Source organism: Aedes albopictus, chromosome 3 (assembly GCF_035046485.1).
Source record: "Aedes albopictus strain Foshan chromosome 3, AalbF5, whole genome shotgun sequence".
NCBI lineage: Eukaryota > Metazoa > Arthropoda > Insecta > Diptera > Culicidae > Aedes > Aedes albopictus.
Window position 1 is genome coordinate 238839404 of NC_085138.1, and position 17396 is coordinate 238856799.

Below are 17396 nucleotides of genomic sequence, written 5' to 3' on the forward strand. Positions count from 1 at the left end.
TGAATTTTTCCAAAAGCTTTATTAGTAGTATCCGGATACACGTGTTCTTCGAGATTTCTTCAAAGAGCTTCAATCCTTCATAATTCCGAGATTTAAGTCTCTTCGATTCGCTTTCGAATATATGTTTTGAAGTTACGATTGAAAATCCGGAAGAACAAAGTTTTCACGAATTATCAAAATATACATTAGGCCGATGTATATATTATTTTTTTTTGTGCCCGAGACCATCCAGCACCGTTTTATATTTTGTTTGGTAGAATTGAGCACGCATGAAAACAAATAGAATGGAGTCAATCGGTGCCGTAATCGCCTGTTTTCGAATAGGATGAATTTGGGAACATGAAATTATTCAAACCCTCTGCTAATTCTTCACGCCTAGGACTCGATCGGTGCGAAGTATTAGATTTATAGTGTGGGGGGGGGGGATTTGGGGGGGGGCTTTGGGGCATAATGAACACCCGGGCGAAACAGAAGACTCTGTTTTTGTCGAATTTTACGTTAAACTTTTAATAATTTTGGCAAATAATAAGGTATTGTGAGCGTTTGAGTGTCTTCACTACCCGAGCAGAAGGGAATAACAACAGCATAAGGAGCTGTGTTATTTGGGTAAAATAACTGAATAATAGAATCGATGATTTTTAAGTTATTAACATATCATATTATGTTATAAACTTGGCTGTCATAAGCGGCAAAATAACAAATATCATAACAAAAAAATGTTCTTGGAAAACCATTTTAATAACTTGTTTTGTTAGTTTCAATAACAACTTAATAACAATGAATTTGGAAAATATTTCAATAACAAATTTAGGTATTAATAAGTTATTGATAATAATCGGAAAGCAAAATTTGTTATGGTATCAAAATCGTTACCAAGCAAATCATGATACTTATTATATAAAATTATTCACATTGTCTCACAAACTCACCAATAACATGAGTAACAATACTTTAAATGATCGAAAAATACTATATTCATATTCAGAATCAGAATGAATTAATCATTCTTCTTCTTCTTTATGTCTCGACGTTCGCATTGAAACTTGGCCTGCCTCTCATCAACATATTGTTCTTAGAGCACTTCCACAGTTATTAATTGAAGGGCTTTATTTGCCTGCCATCGCATGAATTTACACATTGTGTGGCAAGTACAATGATACACTATGCCCAGGGAGTCGAGAAAATTTTCTCGGCCAGAACGGGAATCGAACCTTCCGTTTCCGGATTGGTGGTCCATAGTCTTAACCATTAGGCTAACTGGAGACCCCTAATCATTCTGAAAGAATAAAAAAAAACTTCCAGAAATTTCTCTGAAAGTTCTTCTATGAAATCATTCACAGATTTTCAAAGACTCCTCTAGAAATTCCTCCAGAATTATGAATAGAATCCCTTCAAGGATTTCTTAGAATTTCCCCTGATTATCTATCCCGAATTTCATCTTAAGATGTCTTTGAAAATTTCTTTGATAACTTATCCAGGAGTTTTTTTCCGAAGAACTATGCAGGAGTTATTTAAAACATTTTGCCAAGAATTCTTAAAAATTGCTCAAAAGCATTACTTTTGGAATTTCTAAGCAGATTGCGCCAGGAGTTTTTTTTGAAGATTTGTCCAGGGTGTCGAAGGGTTTCTCCAGAACTTCGAAGTGTTTTTCCGAATATTATTTAAGGAATTTTCAGAAGATTCGATTAGATAATTCCATTCTAAATGTATACAAAAATGGAACAAAACAAAAGGACAGGTAATTCTTATCGAATTGTTGCTTTGATTTCAAAACTTGTTACTTTTGTGCTATTGTTGATAAGTTGATCAATAGTACAACAATGACAAAACTTGTAGTACAACAAAGTATGTTATTGAAATGTACCTGAGTGAATGTACAGTTTTTCTTGCTTGTCATACAGATTTTCTGGTAATTTTATTTTCATCCAAGTGCTTCCAAGGAGATTGAGAAACACATGGAGGCGCATGGTTGTTGATGCCTAGGTCTACGCTATCCTTGTTAGGGGTCATTCAGATATGACGATCATCGTTTAAGGAGAGGGGGGGGTCTATATAAGTGTGACATGTATTGGGTATAAGAAAAAAGCGGGACAGAGGGGAAAAAGAGAGTATGAAAAGCCCGAAAAGTGATGGACGTATTTTTTGAATGTTTTCATAAAGAGGCATCTTACCCATCTTACCCCATGGTAGATGGCTTTTTTGTACCACTTCCGTTTTATGAACCAACTTTTGAAAAACAGTGAAAATGAATTAGTTTCGTGAATGTCAAGTGAATCAAGTGCTGAAGTATCAAGCAAACATAATTATTTAGTTGCTGTTAGGACATTGCACATTTGTTCCAGCCCCATATGAGGGCGGTCATAAATATGATTTTCTCGAGTTTTGTGATGAAACCGCTAGATTTAATGCATATTTGCATTCTAAATGCGTTTTTGTATTGTTATTCAAAAATGGGCTCAATCGAGTTTTTGGCTTTACGGAGCCATTTTACAGTTTCGGTTACCAACTGATTTGGGCATACTAATATTAGATTAGAGGCGGTCCACGGTAGTCAAAACTGCTGAAGATTAGTGAAAAACACATAATGTGATATTTAGAGAGAGGGTAAAAGTAGGGAAAAAGTGTTCCCTGCATTGCAATGCGGGAGGTATTTGTTAGTTTTTTTGAGTATATTGAAGGCACGACACTTACCACCAATCTGGTCACAACCGGTCGCAGCTAAATTCGCCAGTAAATCATTGTTTAAGATTATAGGGAAGTTTTATAGAAGAACGTCCGAAGGGGTCGGAAGGGGAAACATTTTTTCCGGCTTGTTGAATTTTTTTAGTTTTTTTTATGATTTGTGGAAAAAGCATCTAATTCAGTCACACTTATTCAAATAATATGATGAAGAATGGCATCTAAATTTGTGGTTAAATTCAATTTCAACTATGTAAGAATCGAACAAAATCAACCAAATACATATCGAACGGATGAGACTTTTTAAAAGAGTAGTGAATGCATAGGACTGAAATAAAAAAAAAATATCAAATTAAATGTCTACGCAAGAACATCAACTTTTATGAGCTCTGCGGAAAAGTTTCAGCAAACATTTGATAAAAGTAATGATTGGCCCTAGTCATTAAAGCATTAAACTTTATGTTACCGTAATGATATCACAGTCTCACTGACGTCAAATTTTTGGATTAATGACCCATGGGGGAACCACTGTGCATTGAATGCCTAACAAATGACGTATTTATGATTGAAAACGATGGAAGTTTGAAAAGCGGCATCTTACGCCACGTTACCCTATGTTAGTTGACACTTCTAGTGATCTAACAGCAGAAATAACAAACATGAAGTCACAGATTGGCAAAAAGAATGTTTCCGCCCGGGTTCGAACCGGGGACCTTCTGCGTGTGAAGCAGACGTGATAACCACTACACTACGGAAACGATGTGAGAGAGGGATCTTAAGGGCATACAAAAGATGTTGAGATTAACATATCTGGGCTTGTTCAGTACAATTTAGTAAAATTAATATACTCATTCCTCACATTATTCTGCCTTATCAAAATGTAATATAAGCCGTTAGCTTTCTGCAAACTGTGGAACAATGATTGTATAGTCGTCTCGTCAGCATGGTGTCTTCATTACTGGCTGGTTTACATATTTCTCCATCCTCTTTTCCAAGAAGTCGTCGGAAGGAGTTTCGACGGATGGGTTTAAAAAATCTATTCAATATTTTTCAGAGTTCCATACAACTATTCAGACAAGGGAGTGTGTAGGTTACAAATAAAATTTAATGGTGGAAATGATCGCCCTTAAATTCATATCATAACTTGTATATTTGTAATTGTAAATGAAATATTTCTTTATATTCTGTCTGGTTCGTGACATTGTGTTGAGCCCATTCCCCCTCTCTCCCTTTTGCGTTACGAAATTCATCAAGAAACCCTAACAATCATACAAAAACTAAAAAAAAAAACAGGAATTAATGACATTCGATGTAAAATTGGTATAAAATATATTTGGAATGCTACGTAGCTACAAGAAATCAAATTCTCCCTTTGTTGTAGTAATTAATTTTCCCTTTGTTTTGTTTGATTTTTTGTGTTAAAACACGAACAAGTTTCCTTACTAATATTGATCGTGTTGCTCGAAACACGACAAATGTTTCATGCATTTTATATTTAGACTTGTACTAAAAGCGTTCATGTCTTCTGTCTTCTTTACCTCATGTTGCAGCAACAAGGTATTGATACAGGAAATATGTCGCACGACATTTGTTGTTGTATAACATTTTTTTGTCGCACTAATAGATAAGTGTATCACCGCAGTAATGTTGCTATTAAATTATGTGTAGAGCATAAGAGCTATTTCCAAAAATATTTCTGATCAACCGTTATAGTTTCATTCGCAATAGGAGAACTTTCGTATTTTCGACCTTTTTGGTTCATTTGTCCCAGGGTTTTTTTTTAAATTGGTTTTAAATCTTTCCCAAACAAGCTGAATTTTACGATCAAGTTTCAGGTAATTTGACCAACAAAAAACCTTCATAACGAAGAGAAAAAACCTGCTGATAATACCCTTTGTCAACCTATTTAGGAACAAGTTTGTAAGGTAAATAGGGTATCGGGATGCTTCGTTGGCATAGTCCCCTCGTTCGGCCTATCTCAATGTAAACCAAAAACTCAAACAAACACGCATAACTGGATATCGGAAAAGCTATGTGCCAAACAACTGTAACATTTCGTTTCAATTTTAGCACTTTGGAACATTAAAATTGAATGAAAATGTCACTTTGTTTAGCTTTTGTATACGCCATGATTCTACGGTTTAGTGGGTAGTCTATACACATGATCATAAGTGGCATGAATCTGGAACATTTCGAACTGACTTTTCAATAACTGAACATTTGATGCGACGGTCAAAGAAGCTATTTTGAACTTGTGTATTTGTTTTCAACGAATAATAACTATTTTACAAATTGAATGTGGGCCGAATATTGAGGACATTTTTTTCACTATGTACCCAAATCTTGGCCCATCAGTAAAGTGACGTCAAAAACAGCGATAAAAAGACGTCAACAACATTTCTTGCGTAAGAATCAGAAAAAACGAACAGGAAGAAAGATTTTGGGTGCGGTGATTGTTAATTTCATGGATATTCACCATCCATTGACACTCCAAGTGATTTAGATGATGCCGTTGATACTACAACGACCTTCATCATGGAAGCTTTTGAAGAAGCATGCCCTCTACGGTCTGTGAAGATCACAAGAGGAACCCCTTGGTGGAACTCTGATCTGGCGAAACTCAGGAAACAATGTAGAAAGAGTTGGAACAGACGACGTTCGGCTGGTTCGGAGGCTTTCAGGTCGGCTCGCAAGGCCTACAGGAAAGCTCTCCGGTCTGCTGAACGATCCGGCTGGAAAAACCTTTGTACAAATGTTTCCAGCTTGAGTGAAGTCAGTCGGTTAAACAAAATCCTTGCGAAATCTAAGGATTTCCGGGTGAACGAACTTCGTTTGCCAAATGGCGATCTGACTTCCTCTGATGAGGAAGTTCTGGAATGCTTATTCAGCACACACTTCCCTGGATGTGTTGATATTACATCTTCGGATGATCCTGATGTCTTTTCTTGTAGTTATGATTCTTTAGCTTCGGCTCGGAGTATTGTAACTATAGAATCGATTGAGTGGGCTCTTAATAGCTTTGCTCCTTTCAAATCTCCTGGGGCAGATGGGATTTATCCTATTTTGCTTCAGAAGGAATTTGATTATTTCAAACATGTTTTGAAAAAACTGCTTGTTTGCAGTTTTGCTACAGCGTATATTCCCAAATCCTGGAGGGATATTACTGTAAAGTTTATTCCGAAAGTGGGTCGTGCGTCGTATGAAGAAGCAAAGAGTTTCAGACCTATCACTTTGACGTCTTTTCTTCTGAAATGCTTAGAACGCATTGTGGATCATCACATCCGTGATGTTCATCTGGCCAACGTGCCTCTTCATGTGAACCAACATGCCTACCAATCTGGTAAGTCCACTGTGACTCTTTTACACAAGGTTGTTTACGATATCGAGAAAGCATTCGCTCAAAAGCAATCTTGTTTGGGTGTTTTCTTAGATATCGAGGGTGCCTTTGACAACGTGCCTTTCGTTGCCATATTGGAAGCCGCACGGAGTCATGGTATATCTCCAATGATTTCCAATTGGATTCACCAAATGCTCAAAAACCGATATCTCTTCTCGGCATTGCGTCTAGCAGGGATTAGGAAATTGAGTGTTTGTGGATGCCCCCAAGGGGGAGTCTTATCACCGCTTTTGTGGAATCTCGTAGCAGATACGCTATTGAGGCAACTCAATAATAGCGGTTTTCCTACTTATGGTTTTGCCGACGACTACCTAACATTGTTAGTTGGTATGTGCATCAGCACCCTTTTCGACCTGATGCAAAACGCCCTTCAGGTAGTTGAGGGTTGGTGTCGCCAATATGGCCTTTCGGTTAATCCGAGTAAAACATCTATTGTTCTTTTCACGGAAAGGCGAAACCGTAATGGCGTTCGACCTTTGCGTCTCTTTGATTCTGAAATCGATGTGACTGAACAGGTAAAGTACGTTAGAGTCATTCTTGATTCCAAGCTTTCCTGGACACCTCACATTGAGTTCAGAATCAAGAAAGCTTGTATGGCCTTCGGGCAATGCCGGCGTACTTTTGGTACAACTTGGGGTCTAAAACCCAAGTATATCAAATGGATTTATACAACTGTGGTTCGGCCAATATTGGCTTATGGATGTCTTGTGTGGTGGCAAAAGGGTGAAGTGAGAACGGTTCAATCAAAATTAGGCCATCTCCAAAGGATGTGCTTAATGGCGATGTCTGGAGCGTTCTCTTCAACTCCCACGGCAGCGCTCGAAGTTCTCTTTGACGTTGCCCCACTACACATTCATCTCAAACAAGAAGCACTTTCTTGCACTTACCGGTTACGGGTATTCGGTCTACTAGAGGAAACTCCTGTGAACCGCACATCAACACACACCTCGTTGTTTTCACTTTTGGTGAATTGGGACAAATTTGTCATTGCTCCAAGTGATCTTACAATTGCTTGTAATTTTCCATATAGGACATTTTCCACGAAATTCCCTTCCCGGGAAGAGTGGACATCTGGTTATCTGGAAAGAAGTATTTCAGACGGCATCGTATGTTACACTGATGGCTCCCTTCTCGAAGGTCGAGCAGGTGCTGGTGTTTATTCTCGTGAGCTAAGGCTGTATCAGTCTTATTCACTTGGCAGACACTGCACCGTTTTTCAGGCCGAAATCTTTGCTCTTATGTGCGGAGTGCAATCAGCACTTCAGCAGCACGTAATAAGCAAAGTAATATACTTCTGTTCAGATAGCCAGGCTGCTATTAAAGCACTTGCTTCGGCCAACTCCAGGTCGAAGATAGTTATCGATTGTCGAACTCAAATCGAAGAGCTGAATTCAGCAAACGCTGTTCACCTTCTATGGGCAGTGATGGAAAACAGTGAGGAATGCAGCTGAGTAAACACAAACGCAAAGCTATCCTACTCGCGAACAACAGAATCCAGAATATATTCGCACTTCCTTCACTCGCGAGCTAACGAAGCTGGTCGCACTCGTGATTGATTCGCGAAGCAGCTCTGAACATTTTTCAATTTTGTGAAAAAACGAATTAACACGGCCGACAGATTAACTTTTCAGGAACAATAAAGCATAAAACACTATTATCTGATGGATAATTACTTGTTTTGCTCTTAAAATCGCACTAAAATGCAATTCCCGCATCTCCACTTGTTCTTCGCGAATAAAAATTCATGAGTGTTTTTGTTTTTGTTTTGCTTCATACTCGTGAAGCAAGCGGGTGCGAATAAACTCACACACGGCTTACTCTCGGCACCGTGAGTAAACCGTTTGTTGCTTTTACACTCGCGAGTTAATTCACGATGAGAGTGTTTCCATCTCTGTCTATGGGTACCTGGTCATTCTTCCATCGCTGGAAATGAATTGGCTGATGAGTTAGCTCGCTCTGGAGCATCACATGACTTCATTGGCCCTGAGCCAGCTATTCCGATATCGAAGTGTTGGGTTAAGCTTCAGATTCACACCTGGGCTGTCACTCAACACAGACAATATTGGAATAGTTTGGAGTCATGTCGTCAAACCAAATTGTATAGTGCTGAGCCATCTCTACGGGTGGCGAAGTATCTAACTAATCTGTCTAAGCAGAATTGCAGCATGCTGGTCAAAGCATTGACTGGCCACTGCCGTCTCAGCTATCACATGGCGAATATTCAGCAAGCTGATTCATTTGCCTGTGATAGCTGTGAATCTGATTATGGAACTTCGTATCATTTGATATGTAACTGTCCAGTTTTCGCGCAACTGCGTTTCCGAGTATTCGGTAAACACTTATTAAGTGAAACTGACTTCAGAAACCTGAATCTTCAGGATATTCTGTTGTTCTTAACCCGCTGTGGTAAAGAGCTATAGGCTCTCTTTCGCTTTATGCGTTATTACAGTGCCCTTTTCAGGGCGCTGTTTGAACCCATCGTGGTACGCTTGTGCGTTAGTACCCTCTTCCAGGGTATTTTTCCTATTTCCCTACCTGTCCCTATCCCCATCCAAATCCTTTTTAGGCTGTTATTTTGGCGATGGCACAAATGTCCCAAATGGAGGATAACGTGCCTCTGGAGCCGGCCTTCTGATACCTGATACCTGACGGTCAAAGAAGCTATTTTGAACTTGTGTATTTGTTTTCAACGAATAATAACTATTTTACAAATTGAATGTGGGCCGAATATTGAGGACATTTTTTTCACTATGTACCCAAATCGTGGCCCATCAGTAAAGCGACGTCAAAAACAGCGATAAAAAGACGTCAACAACATTTCTTGCGTAAGAACCAGAAAAAACGAACAGGAAGAAAGATTTTGGGTGCGGTGACTGTAAAAATATAACACAATAATAGGGTTGCGTTGTTTTCGTTATTAAATTAAGAAAGAACTTTAGTTTAAGTGATTTATTTATAGTTTTTTTGAAAATTTGGCTCCGAAAATGTAATTTAAAAGTAAGATTGATGAACAAACAGAGATAATACTACAGCAGAAATATTGAAAAAATGAAATAACAGGTGGTTCTAGTGCATGGAAAGCAATAGGCCAACGTTGTATCCACTAATAGGCCAATTTTTGTACTATAGACCAACGTTGCATACCATCGTATCGAATCTTTTCAACTTAATTAAGTAAATTCTTGAATATTTACGTTAGTTTACTTCAATTGGTGAAACATGCATTGCCTAGAGTGTGTAATAGGGTCGACATATAAATTCTAGTGCTATTAATTCATGAGTTATGGTCAAAATTGTCAAGGCGGCTTGCAAATTAGGCCAAGGAATGGTACATATACCCTATTGCGCATATGGCATAGTTCTTCTAGAATCCGTATGTAAAAATCACTCTGATGTCAGGAAAGTATGGATAAACGAAAAAAGTCAAGCCCCCAAAACAACGATACTTTATTGTATTTTACAGGAAAAATATTTTTGAAATCATTTTTTTATCTGTATTAACGAGATTTTTAGCCCTAGGCTAGTTCATCTCGGCCATTTTGAAATCATTAAATTTTCTTTCTATAATATCAATTTGTCGGTTTGTTTGTCCTACAATTTGGTCTGTGGAGTGTCTTGAGCCCTTTTACAAGTCTGCTTAAGATTCTAAAAAAATACCATATTTATTAAGCTTTTGTATAGTTAGGGGAAATTCAATGAATTTAGGATAACATAAATTTTAGTGTTTTTCGATCGATCAACGATCAACGATCAATTCTGACTATACATGTCAATGGTTGCTCCTCCGTGATTGATCTGAACTGGTACCAGTTGCACTGAGATCCAACTGAATAAGGGGCTGGGACATTCCACTTATTCTCAAAGTGCAATTTTAGCAGCTCATGCATATTTGATCAATAACGGCGCCGGCCAAGTCCTTATAGTCAGCTGGGAAGGGAAAGGAATGTTAGAGTGTACTGGTTGTTGCTACTAGAGACCGAGAGCACTCTGCGTCCCCACAACGCAGAACGGACTAGGGTATTTGTTAGACGGAAAGGATGAGAGATCTGGGAGTCACCGTTGGGTCGGTGATGCGATCCATGGGATAACATAAATTTTAGTGTTTTTCGTCGATAAACGCCAATAATGTGTAATGTTATTGGTGAAAATCTCCGGCTGTCATGGCAGCTTATCACAATTGTTCAAACAAATGCAGAACCTTAGTGTGCATTTTAAAAAAGCAGTTTGCCAGAATTTCAATGCGTTATTGCAAGCTATCCTGGTTTCAGATGCTTGTTCAAAGGCAATAGTAAATGTCTTGGTGACCACTTGGCGTCACTTGGTGAAATTCCTAGGGGGGGCTACAGTGTCTGTTGCAGTATCCAGGTAGGCTCTACAATGTAATTTAAAGATTTTCTGGGGGGGGGGGGGGCTTATGGGTTTCTAGGGGGGTCTAAGCCCCCTCTAGCCCCCCCTATTTACGCTACCCCTTCTTATTTACGCCAATGATCTTGGAGACTTTTCAATTTAGTTATTGTATCATATTCATCTATTTCCGTTTGTCCCGAGTTCGTCGAAAAACGATGGCGCTCTAGAGCAACCATGGGAACTACAGAGCAAAATGAAATCACACTTCATTGTATGCAACACTTGACAATGACATGTACGTACAGTCACTCTACGATAAGCATTTCTAAGCTACAATCAATAAGAAGCCAAATGCAGAGTTTGGGGGAAATCTTTCAAAAAATTATCAATCATATTGTCAATATAACAGATTGTAGCTATTCCCATACTTTGTTTTTCTTATTTATTGAAACTTATGCAATATAAACAATAAATCAATTTGAAAATACCATCTCAAGGTTTATACATTATTCGTAATGTAAAATCCATTCCACATATGTTCTCCTCTTTTTAGAAATAAATCCCTGCCAATGAAGCCATTCAATACTACTTGTTGTTCACACTATTCACATTACTGATCACTTTCTTTCTTAAGATTTGAGTCTTTATGTGTAGCTTCTAGAAGTTGTTATGGGTACGATCGTGTACAGCTGGATGAATTATTGTTAGAAGATGGATTCAACAGTTGGATTATCCAAGGCATGATTGATTAGCGTTGCAGGTTTGTTTTGTAGATTTTTAAGACATAGTAGGTAATATCTAGACGCTATTTAACAGTTGTGTTGTCCAACGGTTCCTCCTTCCGGTTGGCTTCCTTGTACGGAACAGGTGGCTATCTTACTGTCCATCCCCGCCAATGTGTGCATGCTGTTGGGGAACGAAATTGAGCACTTCTTGGAAAACCAGTTCTAAAAGGTAGAGATAGTGTTAATATTGGAATTTGAAAACGTATGACATCTGTATTAATACCCTTCCACTTCTCCACGGGCAGATCCATATCTTCGAAGCTTTGATCGTAAAGCGAGGATGTTGGTTCATCGGTGGGGTCAGCGTACTTCTCGAGATACCTGAAATAATGTTTTGAACATGGCGATAGTTATAGAAATTGGATCGTCTGCAAAATAACAATACTTACGGATGAGCCAGCGCTTGTTCCGCGGTCACACGCTTATCGGCATCTAGTTCCAGCATTTTTTCCAACAGGTCGATCGCAAGAGGATTGGCACCACGAAACACGTCGCTGAAGTTTCGCTTTTCCGTTTTGGGCAATGATCGGATGTAATGTCTAGCCTGCAACGAAACAGATTTCAGTATTTCATGCAAAATCCAACAGAGCAAATTCTATAGGCGGGTAAACTCCACGGTAGCACTGCTTATGCTAACTGCTGCCTATAATGTGATCACATTACCTCTTCACTAGTTATCTTTTGCATCAGTTCCCCATCAGGGGTTCCGCAAAAGAACATGATGCGCGTGAGATGGTCGATATCTAATGTGTGACCGGGCGCGTTAATATGTTTAGTGATGTAATTAGAAGGCGCAGGGTAATTAAATATAATGCGCGATCGACAATGGCAAAAAAGTTTAAATAATTTGAGTTAAGGTAACTGGTTTGTATTGATTTTTTTTTTGAAAACATAATTTTGATGTGTAAAAGCAAATATAGAAAGTACATGACATGAAAGAGGGGTTTTCCCGAATAATTCCTTACGATAAGGTATTTTCACTTGGGTCCAGATGCACATTTTGAAAATTCAATATACATACAGTTTAGCAGAAAGTTAACGGAACAGAACAAAGTTAATAGAAGGCAAATGTCTGGGCCTTAGGTGTATATAAGGGTATCAGAACTAAATTACACGAAGGGCTCAACTAATGCTACATATTATCTGACTAGGTGGTCTCTCAGAATCCTCGGGCTTTATTGATTCTCAGGCTCAGAGTAAAATATTTTCAACGTTTAACATTTGAAATGCCAAGCTACGTCACACTAATGATGGATTGTTGCACTACATTCAGCGACGCTACGTGATAGATTACGTAGCACGCAACAACTTTTATGTATCATGATGTTTGACTTGTAGTGTAGCGTAACCTCAAGACAAGTAGCATGCGACATTCACATCTGCCGAAATAGCTCAGTTGGGAGAGCGTTAGACTGAAGATCTAAAGGTCCCCGGTTCAATCCCGGGTTTCGGCAAATAAAATCTTTTTGATGGTTATCTGGCCACTATTCATGATTTCATATTGTATAATATACCGTATATATCATTTGAATAAATGATACTTTAATGGTTGCCTCCGACTCATGCCAAATGTCAAATTATGCTATTAACTCATTAGCTCAAATAATGCTATTACTCATTAGCTTACATTTTAAACAGAATAGTTTTACGAATTATCGATTTTTTAAGGATTGATCACTTCATGATTATTTTTATTGACTTCTTTGGTGGGTCGAATTCTACTCGTTACACCCTACTGAGGTTGCTTTCGTCCATCATTGGCTGATCGAAAAAAAATCCGTAACAAGAAAATAAAACATTCTGTACGAATCACAAATATTATTCACTGAAATATTACAAACTAAAGGAAATCCTTATTGTAAACCTAGTGAATTTTGCCGCTTGCAGTGTTATAGATTTGTGTCAACTATTTAACATGCGCCGAAATAGCTCAGTTGGGAGAGCGTTAGACTGAAGATCTAAAGGTCCCCGGTTCAATCCCGGGTTTCGGCACAATTAATTTTTTATGATGATTGAACGGATCCACTAGAAGCAAAATCGAATTTGTTACCATATTCGCATTCGCGGCTCATTTGATGATTGTCATTGTAGGGTATGTGTGCCATCAGTAATCTCATGCTCCCATATTCATCCTATTCGAAAACAAGCGATTACAGCACCGATTGATTTCGTTCTTTGTGTTTTCATGCCCACTTCTAACAAAAAATACAAAAATAAGAAACAAAACAAACAGCGCTTCAATCCTTTGTTTTTCGTAGGATGAAAATGGGAGCCACATGCTTAATAAGGGAACCAATACCCTAGTTCCTCCAACAAATTTCTAAAGGGTAACATGGTCCAAAACGCACAAATAGCCTGAACACATAGAAACATTCTATACCCCACGTCTCCACTATAGACAGAAATATCTTGCCATTTTGCTGCCAGAAAAAGAAAACATTATAGGGTAATTCGCTAATTGTTGAACACTACCCAAATGTTGAACAGTTTCTGAAAATTTTATTATAAATCTTACTTAAGTAATTTTTGCTCAACATAAACGTATGATGTAGATGCATATTAGGCTGCGGCTTATTTTTCAAAAGTTGTTGAAACCTGGAATTCTTAAGCTCTTTTGGATTCAAATGACACAAAAAGAAAAACCTCTGAGTTTAAGCCAAAAATATTGAGATTTAGAGGTCGCGCAATCGCTTCAAAGTCGAATTTTCGAGTAATAAAAAGGTGTTTTCACTTCAAGTGCCATAACTTTCTCAGTTTTCAACCGATTTTCAATCTTTTTTTATGAATTTCTCACAAATTAAATTTCAAATAAACTCGTTGAATATCATTTTTTTCCAAAGTCACGCAAAATATGAGTTTTTGAAGATTTAATTCATTTTTTTCTTCTTTTTACAAAAATTTTTAACTTTAGAGTCCTATAACTTTTTAACCGTTTGACCAATTTTAAATTTTTTTGCTTGCTTTTGTAGATATTTTTGTTGCCTATCTTTGTCCTAAACAAACTTTTCATCAAAGTAGTCATTTTTATGATACTTTTCACCAAAAACTGCCAGAACATGAAACTTGACTTTTTCATGCATATTTGGAGTTTTTGGCAAATATTTGCAATTTTTTACTCCAAACCAGATATTTAGCATCATATTTAGGGATATGGAACACATTGGAGGCTTGATTGGAGGATTTTATTTCGAATTTTTTTTTTCTCGCATTTCCAACATGAAAATATTTTTTGATTCAGAACACATCAAAAACTGAATTTTAAGGCTTCTTAATGATTATTTAGTAAAATTTTTTCACTTTGAGCTCGAAACTAAGCATGAAAACTATTAAAATTTTGCCAAAATTCTGATTTTTCCAATATAATACGTGTTTCTGAACGGTTTTTGGTATTTATCTATTTTAAAACGTTGTTTTAAAGGTATAGTTTATTCACAGCATTCTTAGGCAACAAAAATATCTACAAAAGCAAGCTAAAAAAATAAAATTGGTCAAACGGTTAAAAAGTTATAGGACTCTAAAGTTAAAAAATTTTTTAAAAGAAGAAAAAAATGAAATAAATCTTCAAAAACTCATATTTTGCGTGACTTTGGAAAAAAATGATGTTCTACGAGTTTAATTGAAATTTGTGAGAAATTCATAAAAAAAAAGATTGAAAATCGGTTGAAAACTGAGAAAGTTATGGCACTTGAAGTGAAAACACCTTTTTATTACTCGAAAATTCGACTTTGAAACGATTGCGCGACCTCTAAATCTCAATATTTTTGGCTTAAACTCAGAGGTTTTTCTTTTTGTGCCATTTGAATCCAAAAGAGCTTACGAATTCCAGATTTCAACAACTTTTGAAAAATAAGCCGCAGCCTAATGCATATACATGTGTATTACGATATTGCTTCAATTAAGTTACTAAATTATACATATTTTACGTCAAAAATATTGATTGAAAATTTTGTACCGCTGATGACACGAAAACTGCACAATTCTTAAGATTAATTTTAAGAAATTGCTGTTACGAAATAAGCTTTGCGGGCAAATTGACCACAAATATCAAAGTCACACCATAGTTACAAGAACTGGAAGGATGTCCTTAACAGTTTAACATTGTTTCAAATCATATTTTCATTGTATGTTAATTTGAAAAAAAATATTTTTCTTATCACACTATCATTATGCATCCATGATCCAATTGTTGAACACTGGCATAACCTACGATGTTAGCATGACTGCCAGATTTTTTTTCACTTTACCTAACCGTGCATTTCATGGGGTTTCAAGGGCGTTCCAGGGATGTTCCAGGGGTGCTCCAGAGGGCTTCAGAAAGGTTCCAATGGTTTTCAAAGGACGTTCCAGAAGTGTTCAAGAGGAATGCAGAGTGTTAAGGGGATCCCAGGAGTATTTTAAGGCGTTTCAGGGGGTTCAGGAGCAACCTACGGATTTTCAAGGCATTTCAAGGACGTTCCATGAGTGTTCTTGGGGGTTGAGTAGATCCCATGGGTTTCCAGGAGTGTTTCAGGGGCTTTCAAAGGCGTACTTTTCTTTTGTCGTTTTCGCTTCTAATCAAATCTTTTCAGCCATGTTTGCATCTAATCATGTTTAAAACGATTTCAGTCCACTAGAACTGTCTTCAAATCAGCGATTCCTTGTCATTTAAATTAATTGTCACTAGCTGGGACTAGATGGACACAAAACACGAAAAATCCGGAAAAAATCCGCCAGAGTGAAAAAATATCGGATGTCGGGTTAAAGTCGGGTCAAATTTTATCAAATGTTGGACCACTGTTGGACTCATATCGGATAACTGTTGGGTCTATGTTGGGTTTGTGTGTGTGTGTGTGTGTATATACAATTCAACTCCCACTGTCCGGCAGTGGTATTATGGAAGAAAGATGTCTGCAGTCATACATAAATTTTTTTCTGAATTTCACACTACAATCTGAAGTCATCTTTAGCCCGGGAGTTGAAAGGTGATAGCTCTGTTGGAATCCAGTGACCCGTTTCAGAATGTCTGGTTACTCACGTCCATTCCGAGGTCACTTTCACTTACAACAAGCCCCGCATGTGTGCATTACCGTTATCAAATGGATAGTGACATTGCAAACACACTTCCTGCTTCAAAGGTAATCTTCGAAACTGGCACGTATTTAGTTCCATTCGTAGTAGTAATGATCAGAACAATCTCACCGAAAACCATCCAAGGTAGCGCTGCCATCTCCATGGAAACGTCGTAACAGCGCAGTCAGGATTTCTCCTTTGGGTCTATGTTGGGTTTGGTGCCCAAAATAAAAACAGATGAATGATAGGTTGATGTCGGGTTATACGTCATCAATTACGAACAAAGCTTCAACCGTTCAACAATTGGCGAGAACCGTCCAACATTAGGATGAGCTAGCTTAAGGAAGCGTTCAACATTTGGGTTACAGACTTCTCATACAAATGTTCTATTTTCTCTTAGAAAATGGAATTTAAGGGAATACAAATTCAATGGGCAGTATAAGGGATAAGTAGATCTAGACGTTCACTGGATATTTTTCAACCAAAGTGGAATTATGCACGGAAAAACAAACGAAAACCAAAATGCCGGTACTAACCGTTCAACAATTGGCGAATTACCCTAGAAATGTTCAGCACCATTGGCAACGGAGAGAGAACATTTCAGGTCAAACATGTCTGAAGGGACCTGCAAAAGTGAAGCTCTTTTTGGTTTTCCTCTCTTTCGTTAATATCGCAGCTGTTTATTTGTATTATGATTATTTCCTTGCATTGAACGATGGTTAAAACAATCGTCTTTTGATTTGTACTGCAAAAATAGTTGAAAAGTGTACCATTACATTGCAATAATTGAAAGAGAAAGTGAACAAAGAGAGCCTCTCAAATGCAGATAGGACCTTTTGAAATGTTTGGCCTGATTTCTGCCTTGACGCTTCTGTCTGGAAAAAGACAAGGAGATAGAATAACATATGGAGGGCCATGATTGCTGATGCCTATGCAATTCATTGCAGATAGAGTTCTGGCCATTCAATAATAAAATTATATGCCTGACAAGTTCGTGGAACTAATTCTTCATACGGGTCATTCCACACCAAGTGTACACACCGCGTGTTATCGACCATCACGGATTTTGACCAAATTTTGTTGGAATGTTTGTTCAAATGGAGGAAGAAAAAATCCAAATTTTGGTGCCGATCGGATCA

General features: G+C 37.7%; 1 protein-coding gene and 3 non-coding genes across 6 annotated transcripts in view; 2 read left to right on the plus strand and 2 right to left on the minus strand.

Annotated features, from left to right (window-relative positions):
- Positions 1–3364: 3364 nt before the first annotated feature.
- On the minus strand, positions 3365–3437 carry Trnav-cac (transfer RNA valine (anticodon CAC)). Its single transcript has one exon. It is a non-coding gene; the product is annotated as a tRNA-Val (tRNA).
- Positions 3438–10826: 7389 nt separating this feature from the next.
- The window catches only part of LOC109420146 (mitogen-activated protein kinase p38b), a 43087-nt gene continuing 36517 nt past the window's right edge, over positions 10827–17396 (minus strand). For 2 of the 3 annotated variants that reach the window (XM_029868482.2, XM_029868483.2), the window contains exons 6-8: positions 11598–11752; positions 11432–11529; positions 10827–11370 (exon numbers count right to left, since the gene is read on the minus strand). In XM_029868482.2, coding sequence (XP_029724342.1) covers positions 11300–11370; positions 11432–11529; positions 11598–11752 — 324 coding nt within the window. In that variant the 3' untranslated portion in view covers positions 10827–11299. Of the gene's footprint in view, positions 11371–11431; positions 11530–11597; positions 11753–11871; positions 11952–17396 lie in introns of all 3 variants that reach the window. The other variant, XM_029868484.2, reaches the window with a different exon arrangement.
- Positions 12590–12662, plus strand: Trnaf-gaa (transfer RNA phenylalanine (anticodon GAA)). The gene has a single exon. It is a non-coding gene; the product is annotated as a tRNA-Phe (tRNA).
- Positions 13128–13200, plus strand: Trnaf-gaa (transfer RNA phenylalanine (anticodon GAA)). Its single transcript has one exon. It is a non-coding gene; the product is annotated as a tRNA-Phe (tRNA).